Source organism: Globicephala melas, chromosome 12 (assembly GCF_963455315.2).
Source record: "Globicephala melas chromosome 12, mGloMel1.2, whole genome shotgun sequence".
Taxonomy (NCBI): Eukaryota; Metazoa; Chordata; class Mammalia; order Artiodactyla; family Delphinidae; genus Globicephala; species Globicephala melas.
The window spans coordinates 66,137,216-66,163,201 of NC_083325.1; the positions used below are offsets into that span (position 1 = coordinate 66,137,216).

A 25,986-nucleotide genomic window follows, 5' to 3' on the forward strand; every position below is an offset into this window, starting at 1 on the left:
ACCCCCATTTGGACATTCTCAGCACCCCCCACGGCTCCTACACCCTGACCTTCTTTTCATCCAGCCAAGAGGGATGACGCATGGGCCCGGCTGCTCCCACCCTTGATATTTGCCTTCCCGTCTCAACAGGAAGATCGTGGGGACGTTTCCTGAAAAGTGAATGGGGAGCATGTGGCTTGGTTGAATGACAGTCTCCTGCAGTGGAAAAGCTGATGACATCTCAGGCCTCAGGGTGTCCGAATAAAGACAGGAAGGGACCAAATGAACAAACCATGTGTTATCTGGGAAGGAGCATCTCAGCAGCAGGAACCTCAGGGCAAAGAGTCTTGATAAGGACACTTCATCAGCTCCCCCCAGGTCTAACCATCTTACACAGCCAGAGGACAGCCGTCCAACCCAAGAGATGAACGTTGATACAAGAATATTAACTGATCTATAGAGCATATTCAAATTTGCCAGGATCCCACCTGGGATCCCCCTTTGTAATTTAGTTGCCATGTCTCCTGTGTAGAATCATGGGCCGGGCTCAAGGCAGCCAGCCCCGCGCCCTGTGGATCCTCAGGAAATGGGAAGGTGTCTCCACGGCAGGGGCAGGTGGGGAAGAGCGTGCTCTCTGCAGGCCTCTCTCCTCCTCAGAATGACCTCCTGCCTCTTCGGAGCCCCGTGTGGCTGGTATCTGGCTGTAGGCCCAACCTCCCCCTGTCACGTGCGCTCACCCTACGGGCGGCCTGTCCCCTTCCTCGCCCACCCCCTGCCCACACAGGGACCAACTGGGAAACTGAGTCTGCTGCTTGGTCCCCTGCAAGTGCTGGTCACCGATGGTGACTTCCAGTTGGAGTTAAGATCTTGTAGAATAAAGAGGTGAAGGGAACATGGGTCCTTCCTCCAGCCTGCCGTGGGATGGAAAATTCCCCTTGTGGGCTGCGGTCCTTTGTCATTTTATAGCAGTTTCTGAAGCTGCAGTGCCAGCTACCGTCTGCAATGCCGACGTAGCCCCGTGCAGTGGACAGAGTGGCCACAGGGCTGGTGCCCCCGTTCACCCACCATGTGTGGAGTGCCTCCAGCCCTGCCTGCGCCCAGACTTGGGCGCCAGTTACAGGCCTGTGTCTTGGGCAGGATGCCCTCTCTTATTGACCCTCTTCGTTTCTGTCTGGTTGGCTTCACACCTGGAAAGTGGCACCTCATAAACAGTAGTTTGTTTTTGTTTTGCAAAGAAGAAAGCTTCCTTACCTTTGGTCCCTCCTTAGTCCAGGGCCCACAGGCAGAGAGTAGGCAGTAAATAGTTACTAAACTAAATCACCTCCTAACTCATACAGAACATCTCAGACCAAGGGCTCATTTTACCAATGAGGCCACGGGAGCCTAGGGAGGGGACGCCCTCCGTGTGAGGCCTGGGAAGGGTGGACGCGCTGGCCCCTCGTTAGAACCACCTGGGAGGCTTGATGGTGCCTACCGCTCAGCCTGCACACCTACCAATTAAGTCAGAACCCCTGGGTGGGGCCGGGCGCAGGTGTGAAAGCTCCGCAGGTGGTCCCAGGTGACCGGGTTGGAGAGCCCTGGCCTCAGGGGGAGGTGGAGGCAGAGCCTACGCCCCAGGAACCAGGCCAGAGAGGGCGCTGTCCATGCCCCTGCTGGCTCTTGGGGAGCAGAGGTGCTGGGCAGTCACAGCAAAGGGCTCCGAGGGAGAGTTTGCAGGGGGCATCTTCATGGGGGGGAGTGGAGCTGGGGGGAGAGCGCTGGACATCTCAACGCATCTTGTGTCTACATGGCCCTGCCGAGGAGCAGGCACTTTGGCCGGAAGGCCCAGGACAGGTTGAGGGGCAGCAGTGCAGCCCGAGGCGGCCCTGAGCCCAGACCCCAGACCCAGAGAGAACGGGCTGAGCTCAGGGCCCCACTGCCACGAGGGAGCTGGGACCGGACGGGACCCCTGCGCTCCGCGCCCAGCTTTCTCCGGACGCCTGTACCTTCTTGTCATCAGCAAGGGAGCTGAGACAAGTGTGGACTCTAAGATCTCTTGAGGAAGCAATTTCTTTTAACCTTTTATTACTCCAGGTGCACACTTTAGAGAGGCTAGGATGAGGCAGGCTCACGTATCCGTCAAGAGACGCAGGACCACCCGCTCCGGGCTCTGCTCAGCCGTTCTCCACCCACTCCCCAGCCCCAGGCGGCACACCACTTCATCGGGTTCTCCAAAGGATAAGACCTCTTTAAAATCATAATCACAGTACCATTTCACACCTAAAAAATAATTCCTTAATATCATTAAATATCCATTTGGTGTAACTGACTGTCTCATAGTTTATTTTCATGGTTTATTTACTCAAAGGAGAACCCAACAAGATTTACCCATTGCAGTTGATTCATGTGACTCTGAAGTCATTTTTAGTCTATAGTTTCATTTATAAGCTGGAATACTTCTACAGAGAGAAACTTTCCTTCATCAACTCTTTAGCTTGAGGTACCGTTCATATAGGAAAGGAAGGTTAAATGCTAAATTCTTTTCATCTAGATACCACTTTTCAGAGTAATGAATTGGTTATCTAGCATCTTCCAAATGTATCAATGTGTGTTTTTACTTATTTATTTTGAGTATCATTAACTCTGGGCTTTTACCACACTTGACGTCTTTCGCTGTTTCAGTTATCGTTTCTACTAATGCTCAAGATGCCCGTCTTCGGTCAGTGGGAGCTTGTTTAAGTTGGCTCCTGAGTCTGTCTGTCCTGACCTCAAAAGTCTTTGGTTTTCGTTGTTGCTGTTGTTCTTAACTTTATTGACATATAGTTGATTTACAGTGTTGTGTTAATTTCTGCTGTACAGCAAAAGTGACTCAGTTATACATATATATATTCTTCTTCATATTCTTTTCCATTACAGTTTATCACAGGATATTAAATATAGTTCCCTGTGCTGTACAGTAGGACCTTGTTTATCCATCCCGCATATAATAGTTTGCCTCTGCTAATCCCAAACTCCCAATCCATCCCTCCCCTACCCCTTGGCAACCACAGGTCTGGTCTCTTTATCTGTGAGTCTGTTTCTGTTTCATAGATATGTTCATTTGTGTCATATTTTAGATTCCACATGTAAGTGATATCATATGGTATTTGTCTTTCTCTTCCTGACTTACTTCACTTAGTATGATAATCCCTAGGTCTATCCATGTTGCTGCAAATGGCTTTATTTCATTCTTTTTTATGGCTGAGTAATATTCCATTATATATATATATATATCACATCTTCTTTATCCATTCCTCTGTCGATGGACATTTAGGTTGTTTCCATGTCTTGGCTATTGTGAATAGTGCTGCCATGAACACTGGGGTGCATGTGTCTTTTCAAATTATGGTTTTCTCCAGATATATGCCCAGGAGTGGAATTGCTGGATCATGTGGTAGCTCTATTTTTCGTTTTTTGAGAAACCTCCATACTGTTTTCTGTAGTGGCTGCACCAATATACATTCCCACCAACAGTGTAGGAGGGTTCCCTTTTCTCCACATTCCCTCCAGCATTTGTTACTTGTAGGCTTTTTGATGATGGCCATTCTGACTGATGTGGGTGGTACCTCACTGTGGTTGTGATTTGCATTTCTCTAATAATTAGTGATGTTGAGCAGCTTTTCACGTGCCTACTGGCCATCTGTCTGTCTTCTTTGGAGAAATGTCTATTTAGGTCTTCTGCCCATTTTTCGATTGGGTTGTTTGTTTTTTTGTTATTGAGTTGTATGAGCTGTTTGTATATTTGGAAATTAAGCCCTAATTGCTGACCTCAGAGGTCTTTGAAATCTTCCTTACTTTCTGGTATTTCAAGGTGTCCAGGCTTACCTTCTACCTGTCCTGGGCCATTTGTCCAAGAACCTCTGGTTCCTTTTTAATGGAAAATGTTTTTCCATTATCTGGGCACTAGGCTGCTCATTGCTATTGGTTGGCCATTATTTCTAGCATTTTTATTTTATTTGTTTTTGCGGTATGCGGGCCTCTCACTGTTGTGGCCTCTCCCGTTGTGGAGCACAGGCTCCGGACGCGCAGGCTCAGCGGCCATGGCTCACAGGCCCAGCCGCTCCGCGGCATGTGGGATCTTCCCGGACCGGGGCACGAACCCATGTTCCCTGCATCGGCAGGTGGACTCTCAACCACTGCGCCACCAGGGAAGCCCCATATTTCTAGCATTTTTAATGGACAGGACTACCAAGTAGCTCTTGTTTTGTTTTGTTTTGTTTTTTAAGACAAAATACATCATAAATTCATACTGATTATTTTCAGTTCAAATTTAGGATTATGGGGAATTTTTTTAACTTTAAAAATTCTATACTTACATATTTTTTACACTGAAGATCTTGGTCCTAGCAACATTATCATAATTACTTACATGCCTAATCTTACAAAAAATGCAATAATTTCAGAAAATAAACTGATATCATTACTAACAATACGATGACAAAAACAATTTAAGATTTTTTTTGGAGTTCTTTCTGCCTTGAGAATATATACTGTTAAGGATATACATTATAATTACCTGAAAAAATTTCTCTGTGTAATTATTCCACAGATTTGATACGTTAGGGTCATTTGCTTCATTTTCCTTTTGATTTTTATCTTTTTCTTTTTAGAAATTGCTTTTACTTTTTCATTTAAATTTTTTTACCTTTTACTATTTAAATTTTTTTTGGCTGTGCCATGTGGCTTACAGGATCTTAGTTCCCCAACCAGGGATTGAACCTGGGCCACCGCAGTGGAAGTGCTGAGTCCTAATCACTGGACTGTCAGGGAATTCCCTCATTTAATTTTATAATTATGTAAAACATTAACTTGGTTCCAAAGTCAAGCATATAGCATAAAATAAGATATATAAAAGAAGTCTAGTTCCTATCCTAGTCTCATCCATCATGTTCCCTCCCTCCCCCATATGTTACAATTTTACTTTTATAATTTATATTTTTAAATTATGTTTAATGAATTAGCTTTTAAATTAAGCATATGTGTGTGTATCTGTATGGCCTCACCTTCAATAAAAGCATAACTATACACATTGTTCTCCATCTTTCTTTTTTCACTTAACATAATATATTGGAGAAATGTCCTATATCAGTGTCTGGAGATGTCCCTCGTGCCTCTGTACAGCTGCACAGAACTCAATCATATAATTATACCAAAGAGTATTCAGTCATTCCCTACCATGGACATTTAGGTTGTTGCCAGTATTTTATTCTCACCAACAGAACTACAATGAAGAGCTTTGTGCATGCATCTTACAATTTTGGGGGGCCAGTGTGTTTTGGGGGATAGATCTCTGAAAGTGGGATTGTGGGCCAAAGGTAAGTGCATAAGAATTATGCTAGGTATTGGCAAATTCTCCTCCACAAGTGTAGCTGGGGGAGGTGAGATTCTTAAGTATGCACATTTTGAGCCAAGTTTCTACTTTTAAGAGTTCAGTTACTAATATATTTTGGTAAATCATATCATCAATCAAAAAGGATTTGATTCTTGTAAAAAAAAAAAAGCTATTTCCCAGAGGTGGATGGGTTTGCATTTCAAATTTTTGTTTTTGTTACGTTAAATTTGTAAATTTCTGCACCCAGCTTGAGTTTAGTACAGGATGCTTTCTGAATGACTTCCAAGGAACCACCGTTTAGAATTTATTGTGCAAAAGGAATTGGTGAGATGCTGGGCTAAATACTGTTCGGGATAAGAGAAATATGAGGCATTCTTATCTCGGCTTTCCAGAAGCTTATACTCCAGGTGAGGTGATAAGACTGAAAAATAACTATAACGTAAGATAGTATGTAATACGGTCAAGCGAGAGTTGCAGAGAAATATCACCACGACAGGAGGACATTTCAAGCTAGACTGATGACGAAACAGTTCAGAGAAAAAGTGGGATTTGACAGAATTTGGGCTGTGAAGGAAGCACCTTTATGAGCAAAGGTGGGAAAGAGCAGGGGGCACGTGAGTTTTAGGCAGCCAGTTGCCTTGGGGTGAAAAGGTCCACACCCGGGGCCAATCCTGGGCCCAAGGATAGGGTGGATTGGGAAGAACTGGGATAGGTCGAGTCTGGGCTGCCTGACATCAGCAGAAAGCCACTGGGGGTGGTGAGACGCAGGGTTCCGTGATTAAACTGGGATTGTGGGGAGATCACCTGGGTCCCGTGGATAGAGATTGGCGTCAATCTCCTGGAGCAGGGAGAACTGGTAGGTAGTGCTGACTTGCCAGGTCTAATGCAGTAGGAAGGAGCTGCCCCTGAGGAGGAAGGTGCAGGTGGGGGTGACAGCTTGACTGTCAGGGCAGGTGAGGGAGGGGTGAGCGACACTGTGAGATTCTGTGCCTGCAGTGCTGGAAGGAACAGGACTGCATCAGCCAACAGGGAGAGACATGAGAGCTATAGGATTTGTACTTCAACAGATTTGCCACGGGAAGAAAAATGTCATCCATACTGTCTTGCTTAAGTCGGGTGATCTGAGTAGAGGTAATGATTAAAGTATTCAGATGGACCAATTGTTGATGAGGTTGTCTGTGTACAGCTCTGCAGAACCTTGGATTCCCAAATATCCCCTGGTGTTGATGGGAGGAGGCGGCCAAGCTCCTTTGTTTCTCACTGTGCAGGGTCAGGGACTCTCTCTGCAAGCTGTGCTGATTTGCTCCCGGCTCCGCTGGGCGGTTTGGGAAGTTTCATAGTCGAGGTGGACATCTGGCCACCCAGCGTCATTTTATCCTGTTCTCAACAGCAGCCCTCTGAAAGTTCGTCCCTCCCCAGCACTTGGTCCCTGTGGTCCAGGGGAACAAACGCCAGCCCTGGCTCCAGGGGGTGGTGAGTAACCCAGGGACGCAAGCCACCTAGTTATTTCCAGGCAAGTAAGTGGTTGAGGAATGAGCATTGCAACCCACTTTAGGATTTGTGTTAAGCCACTGGGGAAGCAGTCTCCCTGGCTGTTTCCCACGGGATTTGAACCTGAGAGGATGTAGGGCTGAAGTGACTGCAGGCCTCAAGTCACCCTGTGGATCCTGGGAGTCAAGTCAACACAGCCAGGAGAGCGCAAGTTATCTTTTAGGTATTTAGGTATTTACTTTAAAAACATTTTGGCATGAAGAGTGCATTGTATGAGTGTAGGTTAGACTCTGTGACATCCTAGGGCTTACTAGCTGGCATTTGAAGAACCTCATTGAAAACCCACCCTTCGCAGGGAGCTGCTGAAGCCCTTTACATAGTTTATCAGTGAAATGAGTGATGTGGAAGCACATGGGTGACTAGAAAGACTATGCTCTCCTCTCCCCTTTGCCTGAACAGAATATAGAAATCCCACCAGCCCCATGGCCCAGTCCTGGAAACCCATTCTTCTGGTCCCTCACACCCCCTTCCCAGAGAATGACATTGGGGGCTCCCCTCAGAGTGGATCTTTCAAGCAAATGCTTGTTGGAGAAGCCGAAGACAGAATGGGGCACTGCAGAGCTTAGGTTCTGTAGGGGAGGAGAATCATTTTCCCTCTGCCCTTCTGAGTTCTTGGCTCCAGTAATATTAGCCAGACTAACAAGAGAAGAACAGTCAAACATTTATTAGCATGTATCCCTCATGTATTCATGAAGATACCCAGGGAAAAATGAGTAACTCTTTGAGGTGGCTTAGAATCCAGGCCTGGAATACCATCTTTTTTTTTTTTTTTTTTTGCGGTACGCAGGCCTCTCACTGTTGTGGCCTCTCCCGTTGCGGAGCACAGGCTCCGGACGCGCAGGCTCAGCGGCCATGGCTCACGGGCCCAGCCGCTCCGCGGCACGTGGGATCTTCCCGGACCCGGGCACGAACCCGTGTCCCCTGCATCGGCAGGCGGACTCTCAACCACTGCGCCACCTGGGAAGCCCCTGAAATACCATCTTAATGGAAAAGGGGAGGAAGAAAGTAGCCCTCTTAGGGGATAGTGAATGTTTTTTAGGAAAGATGAATGGACCCTTGGAATAGATGGGGGGTGGGTATGGCCTTTTGTGGCAAAGTGTGGGGGTGTGAAGTCTCCTTTCCTGTGACAAGAGTCAATCCCCTCTGGCTGATGAAACTCCCAGGGAGGGGATTTATGGCAGTTGAGTTCCTTTTGGAGGATCTGTCTTCAGGCAGAAAAGGAGAGTTCAGAGACAGCCCTTCCCTGCATTTGCTGTTTCTCAAGTGCCTACAGCTGACAATCAATATTCCAAAGTGGTATATTTGGGGTGGCATGTCCTGAACTCCTACACTCATATTCTGGGGCGGCATATCCTGCTACCCTTAGGTCTCATGATTTTTGTGCGTGTCTGTTTGCTAAGTGTATTTTCATGCATTTGTCAAGCTTTGGTCCAAGAATTGCCTTCCTAGTCCTGTATTCCCTGACAGTGGGGGAGGGGTGTGCATAGAGCCCTGTTTACCTCTTACAGCTAGTGGTGTGGATATTTCCCATGAGACCCCCTCCCTTGTGCACCGACCACGCTGCCCTCAGGCTGAACTGAGATGGGGGAAAACCAAGTTCTGATGACGTTCACTGAACCGTGAATTCAGCTGCGGCCCCTGGACTTTTTCAGTGATGAAGGTGGTATATTCCCTTTTTGCTTTGGCATTATGTTTTAAACATCTGTGAAAGAGAGTCCTAACTGGTCAGCTCTTCCTCAATACCACATGTTATAATACAATAACAATATAGCCTCCAGTCATTCCTGCAAAAAAACAGAAACCCAACACACGTGTAAACTATTGAATTCACTCCACTTTATTCTGGGATGTATACTACAGAGAACACAACTCACAAAGATACCAGCGGACATAAAAAACTAAGGCCATTCTGTGAGTTATTTTTAAAACGTAGTGTTTTTGCACATGATCTTTTAAAAAATGAATTACCTAAACCAAGATTCTCTTCTGAAATAAGAATTTAAGGTCAGCACAAGACAACTTTAGGGCCATGTCTAATCTGAAGCTTATCATGTGACAAGAGCATTTCTGCAACATAAACAATAGCCCTGAGGCAACCGCTACCTCCACATAAAGCTCTCTTTCCCAGATGTCCTCACAAGGTAGTACTGACCACAGTGACCAGTGTTTTAGAAACCATTTTTCTCCCAGTGAATAGCAAAAAGAGACTTTTACCTAAGAGACACATTGCAGAATTCTTGGAACAAGAGAAAGAAAGGGACCCATAACTAAGGCACTGAAAGCACATTATTTATATAAAGAAATGTAAACAATTTAATACCAACAGGCTCCCTCCATTAGTCTCCGTTATAAAAGTGCACGAGGGCAGCGTGGTCAGGCCGAGCTTGAAGCCCGAGTGAGATGGGAGCGTCTCCCCTCCCAGCGAGTTCAGTCGGCTGCTGATGGATGAGGTCTGACGTGGGGCTATGGACGTAACTAATTTCAAAGTGACTCAAGTGGAAGCTGGGATTTCTCCCCGTCTGTGTTTTAGTAGCCTAACAAACAAGGATTTTATTAAGAACTTTAAACTATGGGCTCTGACATTTATTTTTCTTTTAGTCTTTTACCATGTTCTTCTACTGAGTTTTACAATGACTGTGGCTTGTTTCATCAGAGGCCTGGTGGGAAAACTTGTGACCTAATCAGTGCCCTTCCTTGTAGGTTCCTATTTTAAGTATAATGGTTCATGTCCCATGTAAACCACACTTGCTTTATTTAAGTCTTGTCTGAATGGTAAAGATGTAACAAATGGACATGCAGCACTGTAAACATTTCTAACTCCACTGAGTCTCCTCTGGATGGACTGGTGAGAGTCCAGATGCTGCCAGACAGGCGGCTGCTGAGTCCAGAGCCAGACTGGGAGATGGGAAGGGGTCACAGCTGAGGCCAAGCACAGTACTGTAACTGCATTAACCTCTACCTGACCTATCAATTTTAGAGTCCAAATCATGGACAGTGTATTTCTTTAAATAAGAGAAGAAAAAGTTGTGTAGGAAAACACAAATGATTTCAATTTTAAAAGAAGCCTTATTGCAAACAAAACAAACAAAAAAAAACCACACCAGAGACCAAAAAAGGCAACATTTTTCTTTTTGAAGTTATTTCTAATTCTTAGAAGTACAATGTCTCAGTTTCAGTGCTTATGAATTCAGGGTACTAAAAAAGAGTTTGCATTTTATCTTAAACATGTTTTTTACGATCAAAAGAAAACATGTTTTAAAAAGGAAGAGTTCCCCTTTTACAGGTTTCATGGGGTTCTAGAGGACTCGCCATTAAAGCCAGACCCTTGAGCAGTTGGAGGAAGGGCAGCCCGGCTACATTACGAACACCTGTGGAGTAGAAAACTCAGCGTTTCTCTCTGACCCAGGACAAATGCAATCCTGATTGTTAAACTATTTCTTATTTCCAAATATAACCAGAAGTCTGAGAGAGACCTAAATTAGAAACCTCTTTTATTAAAGGGGGGGGGGGGAAGGTTAAAAAAATAACCACCTTAGAAACCAAGGAAGCTGGGTCTGGAGCAGATGTGCATAATAACTAATTAGTAGCCCCAGCAACTAATTAGTAGCCCCGGGAGGATTGAAAACAGCCTTGGGAGAGTAGTTAAATACAGGTTGGGCTCTGCAGCAGAGGCACTAGTTAGTTCTCTTCCAGTGAAGATGGTGCCAACATGGATGCTGCGGTGGCTTTCTGAAAGAAGAGTCTGCTGGGTAAGTCTAGCTCACAGCGTGCTTGCCTGTCACAGCGATGCCGGTTTCCACTGCCGGCGGAAATCACCGTCCAGCACAAAGGAGATGTAATTAAGGAGAAGGCACTCGTGCCAAGAGTACACAAAGCTAGAAACAGTGTTTGAAGCTGGTTCAAGGCAGGAATACGCGGACAGGTTTTTTAACAGTAAAGACTTTTTTCGCGGGCCTCTCACTGTTGTGGCCTCTCCCGTTGCGGAGCACAGGCTCCGGACGCGCAGGCTCAGCGGCCATGGCTCACGGGCCCAGCCGCTCCGCGGCATGTGGGATCCTCCCAGACCGGGGCACGAACCCGTGTCCCCCGCATCGGCAGGCGGACTCCCAACCACTGCGCCACCAGGGAAACCCAGTAAAGACTTTCAATTGCCCCATATTTTCTGCTGCTCTGACCAGCATTCCCATTAGGACCAAAAAAAAAAACGTAGCTGCAGGGCCCCAGCGGAGTGGAAACAATGACCACACATGTCTTTTTTGCCTCAGAAGGAGATTGGTGCTGTTGACTTGCTGAATTTTCCATTGACTCCAAATAACAGGAATATTTAGGTGAACAATTGGTAAAATGTGGGCTTTACTAATGAAAGAGGAAACCTGGGACTAAAAAAGAGAGATCCCTCACTATCATTAAAAAAGGATTCACTTTTGTGTGACTTGGTTTTAAGAATAAAACTTGTCAAGGCTACAAGGATTGAATAATTTAGGTTAAACCATTACGGCCCTGTCTGCAAGTGCTGCTGTTGATTTAGTGGCAGAAGTTAGACACCCATGCACACGTAGAAAATACAATAACCTTCCTTTTTGTGGCAGGTTTTAAAGAAATATTTCAACCAAGACACAACTTCAAGTGTTTCTGATGGCAATAAGAACGTTCTTCTACGCTTTCCTTTAAAAGGTAAGTGACTTGATGTATACCATTTATAATGCAGAAAAGCTACACCTGCTAACAAGCTGTAAAGAAACCGGCACTAAACAAGGTTACACAGAAGTGAAGAACTAAACTGTATGAATTCCTGGTTTTAAAAATTCAAACTAAGGTTTCTGAGTGGAGAGCCTGTGGTTGCTCCCTGAGACTTGTCCAGCTCTTATTTCCCACGTGAGAAAAGGGCACCGGCGGTCTTGTGACGTCTAGGTCAGTGCACGGCTAAATGCCAAGATTTCATGAGTAATGAAGGGCTTCCTATTAAAATGTTTGTTCAGCTTAAGGACAAGGGGTTTCTGTTTTCTGGTCTTGAGGAAGGATGCAAGGGTTTGACTGGCATAGAAAGGAGTGCGGGGACAGGGCCGAGAGGGAGCCAGGAGGAAGGGCCCTCACCTCCACCGTCAGGTGCCAGCACTTGATCTGGGCCAGTGCCCAGGAGCCCCAGATCTGCCTCCTGTCTGGGGAGTTTGTTAGGAAGCAGGATTGAGCCTCTAAGAAGATCTGTGTGTACCTTGTCTGCTAACAGCCTGATGATTGTTTACTAATACTCTGGCCCAAGTTATTTCACAGCGATTGCTCCCTGCTACACAGTGTTGAAATTACATTCAGAGATATAAAAAAAAAAAAAAAAAAAAATCGTGTGTGTAGCAATATTTTCCCACAAAACTAAGTGCAAAATATCTTTAACAAATAATGACGATAGTAAGAAATATTTGACATAGTCATGCAGAAAAGCATCTCGGTTTACAAAAGCTTATCCAAAATATCCCCTAGGCGTTTACACTGCGAACCTTACGATCTTACTCCTTTTTCTCTGCATTTAAATGTGGCTGTTTGTGTAAAAAACGGTAACATGCAAGTTCGATGATCTCCAGTCCACCAAATATTCTCTCCTGCAGCACGAAGATGACAATGATGATTATAAAATACCACCGAACAAGGCTGTACAGATAGATGAGCAGGCACACTGCAGGGCCGAACAGGGTCCAGTACAGTATGGAGAGCAATTTGACCACAAGGACCCTGAGCTCAGACTTGCAAGGTGGAATGACAGTCTGCCCCGTAAAGTAAAAATTCTTCTGCCCTTGATAGAAGGAGCGCAGCCTCTCCTCTTTCTCTTCCCACCGCTTGCGGCACCAGAGCTGGAGGTCCTCCTTGGATGTTGGGAGGGTGTCCACTGGGTATCGGTGGACGTGGAAGTGGATCTCCTTGGGAAAGTCCCCAAGGAGGAGGTGCCTCTCTGTCTGGGGAATGTTGTGAGGGTATGCCACCGTGATGTCATGGACGGCATCCAGGTTCTTACCTAGGTTTTGGAAAAGATAAAAATACAGATGGAGTAAAGATCAATTCAGACAGCAATGCTGATTCACAAAACCAGGACCGAGTGAACCAAGATGAACAAACACGGGCTGTAAACACTCGCGTTCCTATGCTGTTGGGTCAGCATTTACCAGTCATTTTTAGTCTTTTATCTGCTTGCTAATTACCACAAAGACCTTTAGAAAGAAATTACCCTCATTTGTAGAAACGGCAATCTGCCATTGTAGAACTAAACGAATAAGCACATTAAGTTAGATTTGAGATAGGAATTAGAGCACAGACAGCTCTTTTGCACCAGCAGGACTCACTGTTTTGAGACCTCCTATCAATAATATATACACCCTCTCTCCAAATAAAAAACTTGCTCACCATTAACCCAATATTATCACGAAAGCTACTGGAATGAAAAACTCAGAATCAGACTTGATGAAGTGGTCAGACATGCATGAAAACTTCCATATGATTTTTTTATTTCTAGAAACATCAATGTGAAGTCTGAATAAGACCCTGACCCAGTGCAGCACCATCCTTAGAAATCTCATGATTTAGTTACTTTGGGGTTAAGTGTTGTCAGCAAAGTCATATGCCAGATGCTGGAGATAGAGAAGTGAATAAAATACGGTCCCTAACCTCACTGCAGAGCTCACAGCAGAATCAGGGGGACGGCAAGTGCAGTGCCCTAACAGGGGCCTGTGGAAATGGGGAGGGAGCTGGGGAAGCAGGAGAGCGATGGCAGGGTGAGCCTCCCAGCAGAGAACACTGGGGAGCTGAGGGCACTAAACACAGGCTGGAGGCATTCGGTTAAGGCCTCATTGTCAAACTTGAGAATTGGAACTCAAGTCTGTAGGTGACAGAGAAGCACCTTAAATGGTGGAGAACCACTTAAGGATTTTAAATAGAAAAGCGGCCAGAATTTGTTTCATTTTATCAGGGATTAGCTTGGGGGCAGTAATGAGAATAGTTTGGAGAGGACCAGGGGCAAGAGAGGCCGGAAAAGTAATTTGATTGGTCATTACAAGGCAAGAGATGAAGAGGAGGTAGGGACTAAAGTAAGTGACATGTCTAAAAAAATCACAAGGAAGAACTGACCTGACGGAATGCTCAACTGGAGAGGGTGGAATGAGCCCGAGGTTTGTTTCTGCTCCGGGTTCTTGAACGGACTGCGGTGGGGGGGTGGCAGTTTTGAGATTAAAAATGTGAGCGGAGTTGGATCTTTAAGGAATCAAGAGGATCACCTATGGAACCCTGTAACGAGGCCCAGGGAGGTTAAGATTTCTGCCCAAGGGCACACAGCATGTTGAGGCATAGTCTCTGTTGCTTTCTTCCATATCGACTTATCTGCAGTGAGAGACTTTTGATGTGAAATTTGCAATCACAGAACCATATGAGGTACGCGAAATTAGTCTGTGGTGGCGGAAATCAGAACAGTAGTTGCCTGTGGGGGAGGGAACTGATTGGAAGGGAGCATGAGGTAATTTTCAGGGGGGCAGGGACTATATGTTGGGGGGCAGGACTATTCTATATCTTGATTAGGGTGTGGATTACATCAAATGGTACATTTAAGATCTGTGCATTTCACTCTGTTCAAATTTTACCTCAATATTAAGAACAGTAAAGATATGAAGCAACTTCCCCACCTTAGCTCACCATGTTTACCCTTACTAGTGAACCATTACTGAACCTCTATAAACATATACTGTCCGTCTCCTCTACTCTGTGATTTACCTTAGAGAAAGGACCAGGTTTCAATCTGGTTTCATAACTGCGTTATAAAATACACAGCCCTTAATAAGAGCTATGTCATAAAAAAAATGAGAATACCTATATCAACAAGGTTTAGGTTCAAAACCAGAGGGACAGTCCTTTAGGGACCCTGTGCACTGTTGACATGGGAGTAGAGGAGGCAGTGCAAGGCTGGTAGAGGCAACTCCACTGCACTTGCGTCTGAAGTCCTAGAAGAGAGACTAGGCCCAAGCCATTCGGCTCCAGAGGAGGGAACTTGGTCCTGTGGTTAGAAGCCACAGGGAAAAGCTTTTTCACAGCTGTCAAGAGGTGATGTGTTCACCATCTGAGAAAAGACTGGTTGACCATGGCCTGGTGTGCTGTAGCAGGAATTTACGTGCTAGAAGGTGGGCCATCTGATCAAGCATCCAAAGACCAACTCTTTCACTGCTACACTGAGTGTGATATATTCACTAAGAAGGTAATATAATGTGTCTTACCTATTAACTCACCTGCATTAAAAACTGAGCAGCCTTTTGTCAATTTAGCATCAATCACGACTACCCTGCTCCATCACAGATGAAACTTTTCCTTGACAAGTGAGTTTGATATTTTAGTGCTCCCTCCACCTGCAGACCTCAGAGCCTGTTTCTTTATGCCCACCAACCAGGGACACAATCCTTGTTCTAGCTGTCTTACCTCCACTTCATCTACCCTTTCCCCACTGTCTCTCTCAATGAGGGAAAAGACATGTCTTCACCTCTTGTCACATGTTATGCCACCTGGCTTCTGATTCAGAACTGAGTTCACATTTACTTTCAAAACTCCTCTGTGAGAGGGCGGACAGCAGAAGCAAGAAGAACTACAATTCTGCAGCCTGTGGAAGGAAAACCACATTCACAGAAAGACAGACAAAATGAAAAGGCAGAGTACTTTGTACCAGATGAAGGAACAAGACAAAACCCCAGAAAAACAACCAAATGAAGTAGAGATAGGCAACATTCCAGAAAAAGAATTCAGAATAATGATAGTGAAGATGATCCAGGACCTCGGAAAAAGAATGATCCAGGACCTTGGAGGCAAAGATTGAGAAGATGCAAGAAATGTTTAACGAAGACCTAGAAGAATTAAAGAGCAAACAAACAGAGATGAACAATACAGTAACTGAAATGAAAAATACACTAGAAGGAATCAATAGCAGAATAACTGAGGCAGAAGAATGGATAAGTGACCCAGAAGACAGAATGGTGGAATTCACTGCTGTGGAACAGAATAAAGAAAAAAGAATGAAAAGAAGTGAAGACAGCCTAAGAGACCTCTGGGACAACATTAAACACAACCTTCGCATTAGAGGGGTCACAGAAGGAGAAGAAAAAGAGAAAGGGCCTGAGAAAATATTTGAAGAGATTATAGTTGAAAACTTCCCTAATGTGGGAAATGAAATAGCCACAGTCTAGGAAGCACAGAGAGTCCCATACAGGATAAATCCAAGGAGAAACATGCCAAGACACATATTAATCAAACTATCAAAAATTAAATACAAAGAAAAAATATTAAAAGCAGCAAGGGAAAAACAACAAATAACACACAAGGGAATCCCCATAAGGTTAACAGCTGATCTCTCAGCAGAAACCCTACAAGCCAGAAGGGAGTGGCACGACATATTTAAAGTGATGAAAGGGAAGAACCTACAACCAAGATTACTCCACCTGGCAAGGATCTCATTCAGATTTAATGGAGAAATCAAAAACTTTACAGACAAGAAAAAGCTAAGAGAATTCAGCACCACCAAACCAGGTCTACAACAAATGCTAAAGGAACTTCTCTAAGTGGGAAACACAAGAGAAGAAAAGGACCTACAAAAAAGAACCCATAACAATTAAGAAAATGGTAATAGGAACATACATGTCGATAATTACCTTAAACGTGAATGGATTAAATGCTCCAACCAAAAGACACAGGCTCGCTGAATGGATACAAAAACAAGACCCATATATATGCTGTCTATAAGAGACCCACTTCAGACTTAGGGACACAAACAGACTGAAAGTGAGGGGATGGAAAAAGATATTCCATGCAAATGGAAATCAAAAGGAAGCTGGAGTAGCAATGCACATATCAGATAAAATAGACCTTAAAATAAAGAATGTTACATGAAACAAGGAATGATCAAGGGATCAATCCAAGGAGAAGATATAACAATTATAAATACATTTGCACCCAACAAAGGAGCACCTCAATACATAAGGCAACTGCTAACAGCTATAAAAGAGGAAATCGACTAACACAATAATAGTGGGGGACTTTAACACCTCACTTGCACCAATGGACGGATCATCCAAACAGAAAATTAATAAGGAAACACAAACTTTAAATTGCACAATAGGCCAGATAGATTTAATTGATATTTATAGGGCATTCCATCCAAAAACAGCAGATCACGCTTTCTTCTCAAGTGCACACAGAATATTCTCCAGGATAGATCACATCTTGAGTCACAAATCAAGCCTCAGTAAATTTAAGAAAATTAAAATCATATCAAGCATCTTTTCTGACCACAATGCTATGAGATTAGAAATCAGTTACAAGGAAAAAAACATAAAATACACAAACACATGGAGGCTGAACAATACGTTACTAAGTAACCAAGAGATCACTGAAGAAATCAAAGAGGAAATCAAAAAATACCTAGAGACAAATTACAACGAAAATACGATGATCCAAAACCTATGGGATACAGCAAAAGCAGTTCTAAGAGGGAAGTTTATAGCAATACAAGCCGACCTCAAGAAACAAGAAAAATCTCAAATGATCCAACCTTACACCTAAAGGAACCAGAGAAAGAAGAACAAACAAAACCCAAAGTTAGTAGAAGGAAAGAAATAATAAAGATCAGAGCAGAAATAAATTAAACAGAAACGAAGGAAATAATAGCAAAGATCAATAAAACTAAAAGCTGGTTCTTTGAGAAGATAAACAAAATTGATAAACCTTTAGCCAGACCCATGAAGAAAAAGAGGGAGAGAACTCAATAGAATTTGAAATGAAAAAGGAGACGTTACAACAGACACTGCAGAAATAAAAAGCATCCTAAGAGACTACTACAAGCACCTCTATGCCAATAAAATGGACAACCTGGAAGAAATGGACAAATTCTTAGAAAGGTATATCCTTCCAAGACTGAACCAGGAAGAAATAGAAAATATGAACAGACCAATCAGAAGCACTGAAATTGAAACTGATTAAAAATCCTCCAACAAACAAAAGTCCAGGACCAGACAGCTTCACAGGCGAATTCTGTCGAACATTTAGAGAAGAGGTAACACCCATCCTTCTCAAACTCTTATAAAAAACTGCAGAGGAAGGAACACTCCCAAACGCATTCTATGAGGCCACCATCACCCTGATACCAAAACCAGACAAAGATACTACAAAAAAGGAAAATTACAGACCAATATCACTGATGAATATAGATGCAAAAATCCTCAACAAAATACTAGCAAGCAGAATCCAACAACACATTAAAAAGATCATACACTATGATCAAGTGGGATTTATCCCAGGGATGCAAGGATTCTTCAATATACGCAGATCAATCAATGTGATACACCATATTAACAAAGTGAAGAATAAAAACCATATGATCAACTCAATAGATGGAGAAAAAGCTTTCGACAAAATTCAACACCCATTTATGATAAAAACTCTCCAGAGAGTGGGCAGAGAGGGAACCTATCTCAACATAATAAAGGCCATATACGACAAACCCACAACAAACATCATTCTCAATGGTGAAAAACTGAAAGCACTTCCTCCAAGATCAGGAACAAGACAAGAATGTCCACTCTTGCCACTATTATTCAACATAGCTTTGGAAGTCCTAGCCATGGCAATCAGAGAAGAAAAAGAAATAAAGGGAATACAAATTGGAAAAGAAGAAGTAAAACTGTCACTGTTTACAGATGACATGATTCTCTACACAGAGAATCCTAAAGATGCCACCAGTAAACTACTAGAGCTAATCACTGAATTTGGTAAAGTTGCAGGATACAAAATTCACAGAAATCTCTTGCATTCCTCTTCACTAACAACGAAAGATCAGACAGAGAAATCAAGGAAACAGTCCCATTTACCACTGCAACAAACAGAATAAAATAACTAGGAATAAACCTTCCTAAGGAGGAAAAGACACGGATGACAGAAATCAAAGATGACACAAACAGATGGAGAGATATATCACGTTCTTGGATTGGAAGAATCAATATTGTGAAAAGGTCTATACTACCCAAAGCAATCTACAGATTCAGTGCAATCCCTATCAAATTACCAGTGGCATGTTTTTAAAGAACTAGAACAAAAAATCTTAAAATTTGTATGGAGACACAAAAGATCCCTGAATAGCCAAATCAGTCTTGAGCTGGAAGAATCAGACTCCCTGACTTCAGACTATACTACAAAGCTACAGCAATCAAGATAATATGGTATTGGCACAATAACAGAAATATAAATCAGTGGAACAGGATAGAAAGCCCAGAGATAAACCCACACACCTATGGTCACCTAATCTATGACAAAGGAGGCAAGGATATACAATGGAGAAAAGACAGTCTCTTCAATAAGTGGTGCTGGGAAAACTGGACAGCTACATGTAAAAGAATGAAATTAGAACACTCCCTAACACCATACACAAAAATAAACTCAAAATGGATTAGAGATCTAAATGTAAGACCGGACACTATAAGACTCTTAGAGGAAAACATAGGAAGAACACTCTTTGACATAAATCACAGTAAGATCTTTTTTGATCCACCTCCTCAAGTAATGGAAATAAAAACAGAAATAAACAAATGGGACCTAATGAAACTTCAAAGCTTTTGCAAAGCCAAGGAAACTACAAACAAGGTGAAAAGACAACCCTCAGAATGGGAGAAAATATCTGTAAACGAATCAATGGACAAGGGATTAATCTCCAAAATATACAAGCAGCTCATGCAGCTCAATGTTAAAAAAAAAAACCTAATCCAAAAATGGGCAGAAGACTTAAATAGACATTTCTCCAAAGAAGACATACAGATGGCCAAGAAGCACATGAAAAGCTGCTCAACATCACTATTAGGGAAATGAAAATCAAAACTACAGTGAGGTATCATCTCACACCAGTTAAAATGGGCATCATCAGAAAATCTACAAACAACAAATGCTGGAGAGGGTGTGGAGAAAAGGGAACCCTCCTGCACTGTTGGTGGGAATGTAAACGGATACAGCCACTATGGAGAAGAGTATGGAGGTTCCTTAAAAAACTAAAAATAGAATTACCATATGACCCAACAATCCCACTACTGGGCATATACCCAGAGAAAATCATAATTCAAAAAGACACATGCACCCCAGTGTTCATTGCAGCACTATTTACAATAGCCAGGTCATGGAAGGAACCTAAATGCCCATCGTCAGATGAATGGATGAAGAAGATGTGGTACATATATACAATGGAATATTACTCAGCCATAAAAAGGAATGAAACTGGGTCATTTGGAGAGCCGTGGATGGACCTGAGACTGTCATACAGAGTGAAGTAAGTCAGAAAAACAAATATCATATATTAATGCATATATGTGGAATGTAGAAAAATGGTACAGATGAACTGGTTTGTAGGGCAGAAATAGAAACACAGATAGAGAACACGTATGGACACCAAGGGGAGAAAGCGGTGGGGTGGTGGTGGTGGTGGTGGTGGTATGAATTGGGAGATTGGGATTGACATGTATACACGGATGTGTATAAAATGGATGACTAATAAGAACCTGCTGTATAAAAAAATAAAGTAAAATTCAAAACAAAAAAGTATCAGCCATAGAGATGATAAAAAACAACAAAAAACCCCAACAACTCCTCTGCAGTCAGCATTTCTGCCTCCGCCTTCTGCCCAGCCCTTCTCCTCAGTCAGGGTTACAGGCCCATCAGCCTCAGTGGTCCACAGCCTGGAACTCTCTCCTTCCCCACGCAAACCCCACCATCTTGCTACTCAGTCACTCTACACCAGTTCCCGCAGCTCACCTGTCCCAGCCTTCTCCTCTAGGCGGTTCTTAATACTTATCAAGCAAATACAGCCATGTATCATTACAAACTGGTAGCAAAGTGGTATATATTCTACTAGTAAGAAGCTAAACTGCCCCTTTCTGCATTCTTCTTGACAACCTGTAGTGGTAGCGGTGTATGTCTACATGCACACGTGTCTGTTCAATATAGAAATGGCAAGTTTTGAGACAGATGGTACCACTGACAGAAATGTTTTGTGAAAAAATTCTAGATTCCCTGCAGTACAGAGCATGAGGGCTGTGAAAGCAGACTGCCTGGGTTCAAATCCTAGCTCTGCCTCTTAGTAAATGAATGAATGAATCCCTCTGTGACTTACTTAGTTCCTGTATCTAAAAACCACCTCCCAGGGCTGTTGCAAGGGTAAATAATATATGTAAAAAGACAAAACGAGATCTGATACATAGGAAGCGCTACTGCATCATAATGTTAGCATGTTAGGCTCTAACCTAACTTCAGCTTCTGTTAGTCCACAGATGCCGGCATGGTTAGTGGGGGAAATACTACATTCAAGTATCTTCTTTATACCACTATCCAGGGCACTCCTCTCTTGGGCCCTGAAGATGCCAATTATGGACCTCATGTCTTCTACTCAAGGCATATATTCAAATTATTATTTCACAAAATGGCCAAGAACATTGCTCTGCCTCAAATATTTCAGGTTCTTTCCCTGAAATATTTTATCTCAATTTTCTTCAAAGACCAGCTCAAATTCTGAGGGTTCTAAGCAGAGTTTTCTTTACATATTCAGGCCAAGTGGTCTTGCCCTCTATGAGTGCTTAAGGCATATGTGCTGCTGTGCTCTTTTGGGCACTTACCTGCCATCCTGCACTACAGTACTAGAAGCTCACAGGAACCCACAGTGTCCCAGGGAAACATAAAAATCTAAGGGGCAGGACCGTGTCTTTGCCTCTTTAGAACCTTAGTACCTGACATAATGTCCTGCACTTACAGAGGTTCCAGAAATGCTTATTTAACCCATATCTATAGACCACCTATCTTCTCATCTAAAAATAGGGAAGGAATTATAATTCCTTCTGCATGAGGCTCTTATAACAATTTTGTGAACTAATGTACACAAGGCTCTTTGCATAGGACTGGCACATGGAAAAGTTCTTAAATGTGAGCATGTGCTACAACTTCTATATTCAGTTAATGAGACTGACCTGCTCTAGTGGATTTTTTTCAACTTGGTTCTGTGAATTCTTGGTTCTGAAAGAATTACAGCCATCTTCGGTGGGGCTGTTGGGTGTTACCTTACAGAAAGGCAGTGTTCCCAAAGTTTCTAATAAGCTGCTTGCTTGGAATTTAGAGCTCTGGAATGATGGACTTCAACATAATTAAAACACTATCTGTATTATAAACAAGAGCAACATCGTAACATTAGAAGCTAAAAAAGACAGTAAGGTGAAAAAGTGAGAACTGGGAAGAAGGAGAAGAAAAGACAGGTTGTATCTTTTCACTCCTTTCCTGGAGCTGGGTCTTCAAGCATCACAGACTCAGAAAGGCATTAGGGCCAGAGCAAGAGAGGCGGAAATGGAGAGAGGCTTTTATACCTGGCAGTGTCTTGACAATTTTTAAACTTTATAGTTAGTAAATGTCTCCGGACAGCACAAAGCCACATACAACTCTTGACTGCTGAGAAAAGAGCTTACTTTTCAAACCATCGTATCAAGATCTCTTGGCCCTGGGGCCTCTAGCCCAGGGGAACCCTTACTACCAGACAAGTTAGCTTCCTCCCAGAAGGTAGCAGGCCAGGGGTTGGCAGGCTTGCAGAACTCGGTTCATACGTAAGTGACAATAATGAAATGGATACTCAGAAGTTGAGATGTGCCTCTATTTCATTTACCAATTTATAATAGCTAAAATGATGCATAATGGATTAAGAAAAGATAAGTTCCTGCAATTACAAAGGAGTTAAACTATCTTTAAATTTTCTGGTATGAAAACAACAGACTTTTCAGTATGCAAATCAACTTGGGTACGTGATTATTAGTAGAGCCCTACTCACCAGGAATGGAGGAGGGCCAAGTCTTTACACATTTGTATGTTTAAAATGAAAGAACGGAGTGAAGAAATCCCCGTTTGCCCAGATTCAATTATATAGTTCAGTGGCAGAATAACAGAAATGTAAGCTTTTTTGTTTCTTTTTAATCCAAAGTGATCTTTAATGGAGCTGATAACAATTGAAATGTCTTTTCTTTCCCCTTCCATAATCAAATGTATGCAGAATATACAAAAATATAGTTTGTATATCATTTTAATGCCTGCTTTAAAAAAAATTACAATTAAGTTTATTTTCTATCAGAGCTAGATCCATAAATCTAACTACATGTATTAGATTTTTTTTTTTTTTTTTTTTTTTGCGGTACGCAGGCCTCTCACTGTTGTGGCCTCTCCCGTTGCGGAGCACAGGCTCCAGATGCGCAGGCCCAGCGGCCATGGCTCACGGGCCCAGCCGCTCCGCGGCATGTGGGATCCTCCCAGACCGGGGCACGGACTCGTGTCCCCTGCATCGGCAGGCGGACTCTCAACCACTGTGCCACCAGGGAAGCCCTATTAGATAGTTTTTGATAAAGCAGCTTGTGATCTAAGATGTATGTGTGTTAAAAGAAAATGCTGAAGCCTATGGTTTTGTGCACTATTTTTCAGATTAATTAAAAAAAACCCAATAGAATAAAAGTTGGAGTTAAAAACTAAAAAGTCATTCACTGTGCCACTTTGACACTGACATGTAATAGTACATGGCTAATAATAAGCATGACAAATTGGCACTAGTCAGTACACTTTGAAGAACAGCTTTGAGTGGACAGATTTGGATATATTTAGATGAAAAATACCAATAAAGAAGACACTTTCAGTTTCAAAATAATAGGGCATGCATGAATCACCTAAAATCAACTGGTATTAAGGCTCAAACAGTACCATTTTCTTTGTTAGAGAAAACACTACTGTTTCCTACTAGGGACATTATTCATCTTTCCTTCTGTACAAGTTGGATGCATATGGAACAAAAGGTGGAGTCAGGTGGCTTCCAGCTCTGCCTCTTATCAGCTCTATGGCTTGCCAAGTTCACTAGAAGCCTCATCTGTAAATGTAGATGATAACAGTAGCGACTCTCATAGGGTTTTGTGAAGATCAGTTGGAAACAGGACTGCAGGATGCTTAGAGAAGTGCCTGGCAGGTGGTACGTGCTCAGACTCTCATTGTGATTGTTCTTCCTCCAGGTGGGAGGATCACCTACAGCACCTGAAGATAGGTTCGGTTTAGGCTGCTACCCTTTACCTTCCTTTCTCTAGATTTCCTCTTCCTTGGGAGAGAGACAAGTCTGTTGTAGTGACACTGAGTTCTGCTGTCTAAAATGTAGTCCACTCCTCCCCCACGGTATAGAAGCAAAGCTGTTTAGGGGATTGACCTTGGCTCTAGGGGTAGGTCCCAATTCATCTCCTGATACATATTCTTCTCCATCCCTACTAACTCATTCCTTAGACATTTTGAGCTCAGCATAGATATTAAATCCTCTGAGGGTATTCAGAATTAGAAACTGATGATTTGTGCTCTAGGATCATCGGTCTCTTGTCCCATATTGTTGTTGCTGTTGTTTTTTTAATAAGTCAAAGTTAGTGCCTACTCTTTTTCTAAGAGAGAACCATCCTGCGCTTAAAAAGCAAATTTCAGCTGAAAGGTGAAACTAAAAATGGTATCCTTGTGAACAATCTTGCTTATCCAACCTGACTTCAGGTCTTACACATTAATTTTAGGGACATATATTTTCACTTCCTATCCTAAATCTATTGAACTTTTGTGTTTCCATGTGTAAACGCATGAATCTTTTCAGTTACGAATCTCTCTTCGGATGGGCATTGGTTCTCTGGATCTTCAAAACAAGTTTTATTTTCTAGGTAGAGTGGAAACCTGTTGACATTTTCCATAATTCGACAGTACTGGTGCATTATTAGAACATCAAAGGCAAGATGTGAATAACAATACAGCACTTGCTGAGGCCAGATACACACATATACACACGTGTATATAAAACATGCTCTTTGAAAAAAGATATATAAACTTTCAAAAATAAGATCATACCGTATACACTGTTTTATAACTTTGTTCATGCATTTCCCATCCATGCCATTAAAGATTTTCTAATATGTCACTTTATAGATGTATAATATCTGATTTTATATATATATTAAAAATTACTTTGTTTTCAGGTATTTAAGTTGTTTTCACATAAACAATATTTAAATATCTATCAATATTTAAATAGATACCTTTGTAATTAATGATAAGGATTTTCTAGGATAAATTCCAATAAGTTAAATTGCTGCATGAAAGAACATGAATACTTTAACAGGCTTTTTGCTACCTATGGGAAACCGACCCCTGCAAAGGTCAATTTAATAAACACGCAAGAAATGTATGGTGGTACTTTCTTTTTCACACTTTTACTAATGCTTGGGATTGCTATTTTTAGAAAGTTGCCAAAGTATGTCATTTTTGTTTTAATTTGTATGTCTTTGATTAGATAAAACAAGTTCACTGGATATACACTGGGACTATTCCTACCTGTTTTGGAAATTCAGTTAGTTGTCATCTTACGGATTTGTAAGACCTCTTTATATTGTACATGCTTTAAATCTTTTACACTAATTTTGGTCATCAGGCTACTAGTGTTTCCCTGGCCACCAGTGAGTTTATTTTGTTGGATTTGCTGCTCTGTGAATGCAGCTCCACATCCTTTATCTAGTTCCTATGGGCTGTTTCTCTCTTTCTAGTCAACTTGCAAAGCTCCTTCTTTATCATGGATTGTTAATACTCTGTATTCTTTGTTGCAAATTTCTTTTTTTTTTTGGCGGTACGCGGGCCTCTCACTGTTGTGGCCTCTCCCGTTGCGGAGCACAGGCTCCGGATGCGCAGGCCCAGCGGCCATGGCTCACGGGCCCAGCCGCTCCGCGGCATGTGGGATCCTCCCGGACCGGGACGTGAACCCGTGTCCCCTGCATCGGCAGGCGGACTCTCAACCACTGCGCCACCAGGGAAGCCCTGTTGCAAATTTTTATAAATCCACTATCGCCTTTATTTATGGCATCTATCCAATACTCATGTGTGCATGCATGTGCGTGTCTATGTCTATACAAGTTCATTTCTTTTTCGGTTACAGCTTTTGGATTCCTGTTTTTGTCTTCCCTGCCCCTAGACTGTATGTATATTTTATGTTTTTCTACAAGATGAGAAACATTTTTCATTTAATTTTATAATCTAGC

General features: G+C 42.7%; 1 protein-coding gene across 2 annotated transcripts in view; it reads right to left on the reverse strand.

Annotated features, from left to right (window-relative positions):
- Positions 1 to 8,701: 8,701 nt before the first annotated feature.
- The window catches only part of LCLAT1 (lysocardiolipin acyltransferase 1), a 192,644-nt gene continuing 175,359 nt past the window's right edge, over positions 8,702 to 25,986 (reverse strand). For both annotated transcript variants that reach the window (XM_060309523.1, XM_030858024.2), the window contains one exon: positions 8,702 to 12,884. In XM_060309523.1, coding sequence (XP_060165506.1) covers positions 12,382 to 12,884 — 503 coding nt within the window. In that variant the 3' untranslated portion in view covers positions 8,702 to 12,381. The remainder of the gene's footprint in view (positions 12,885 to 25,986) is intronic.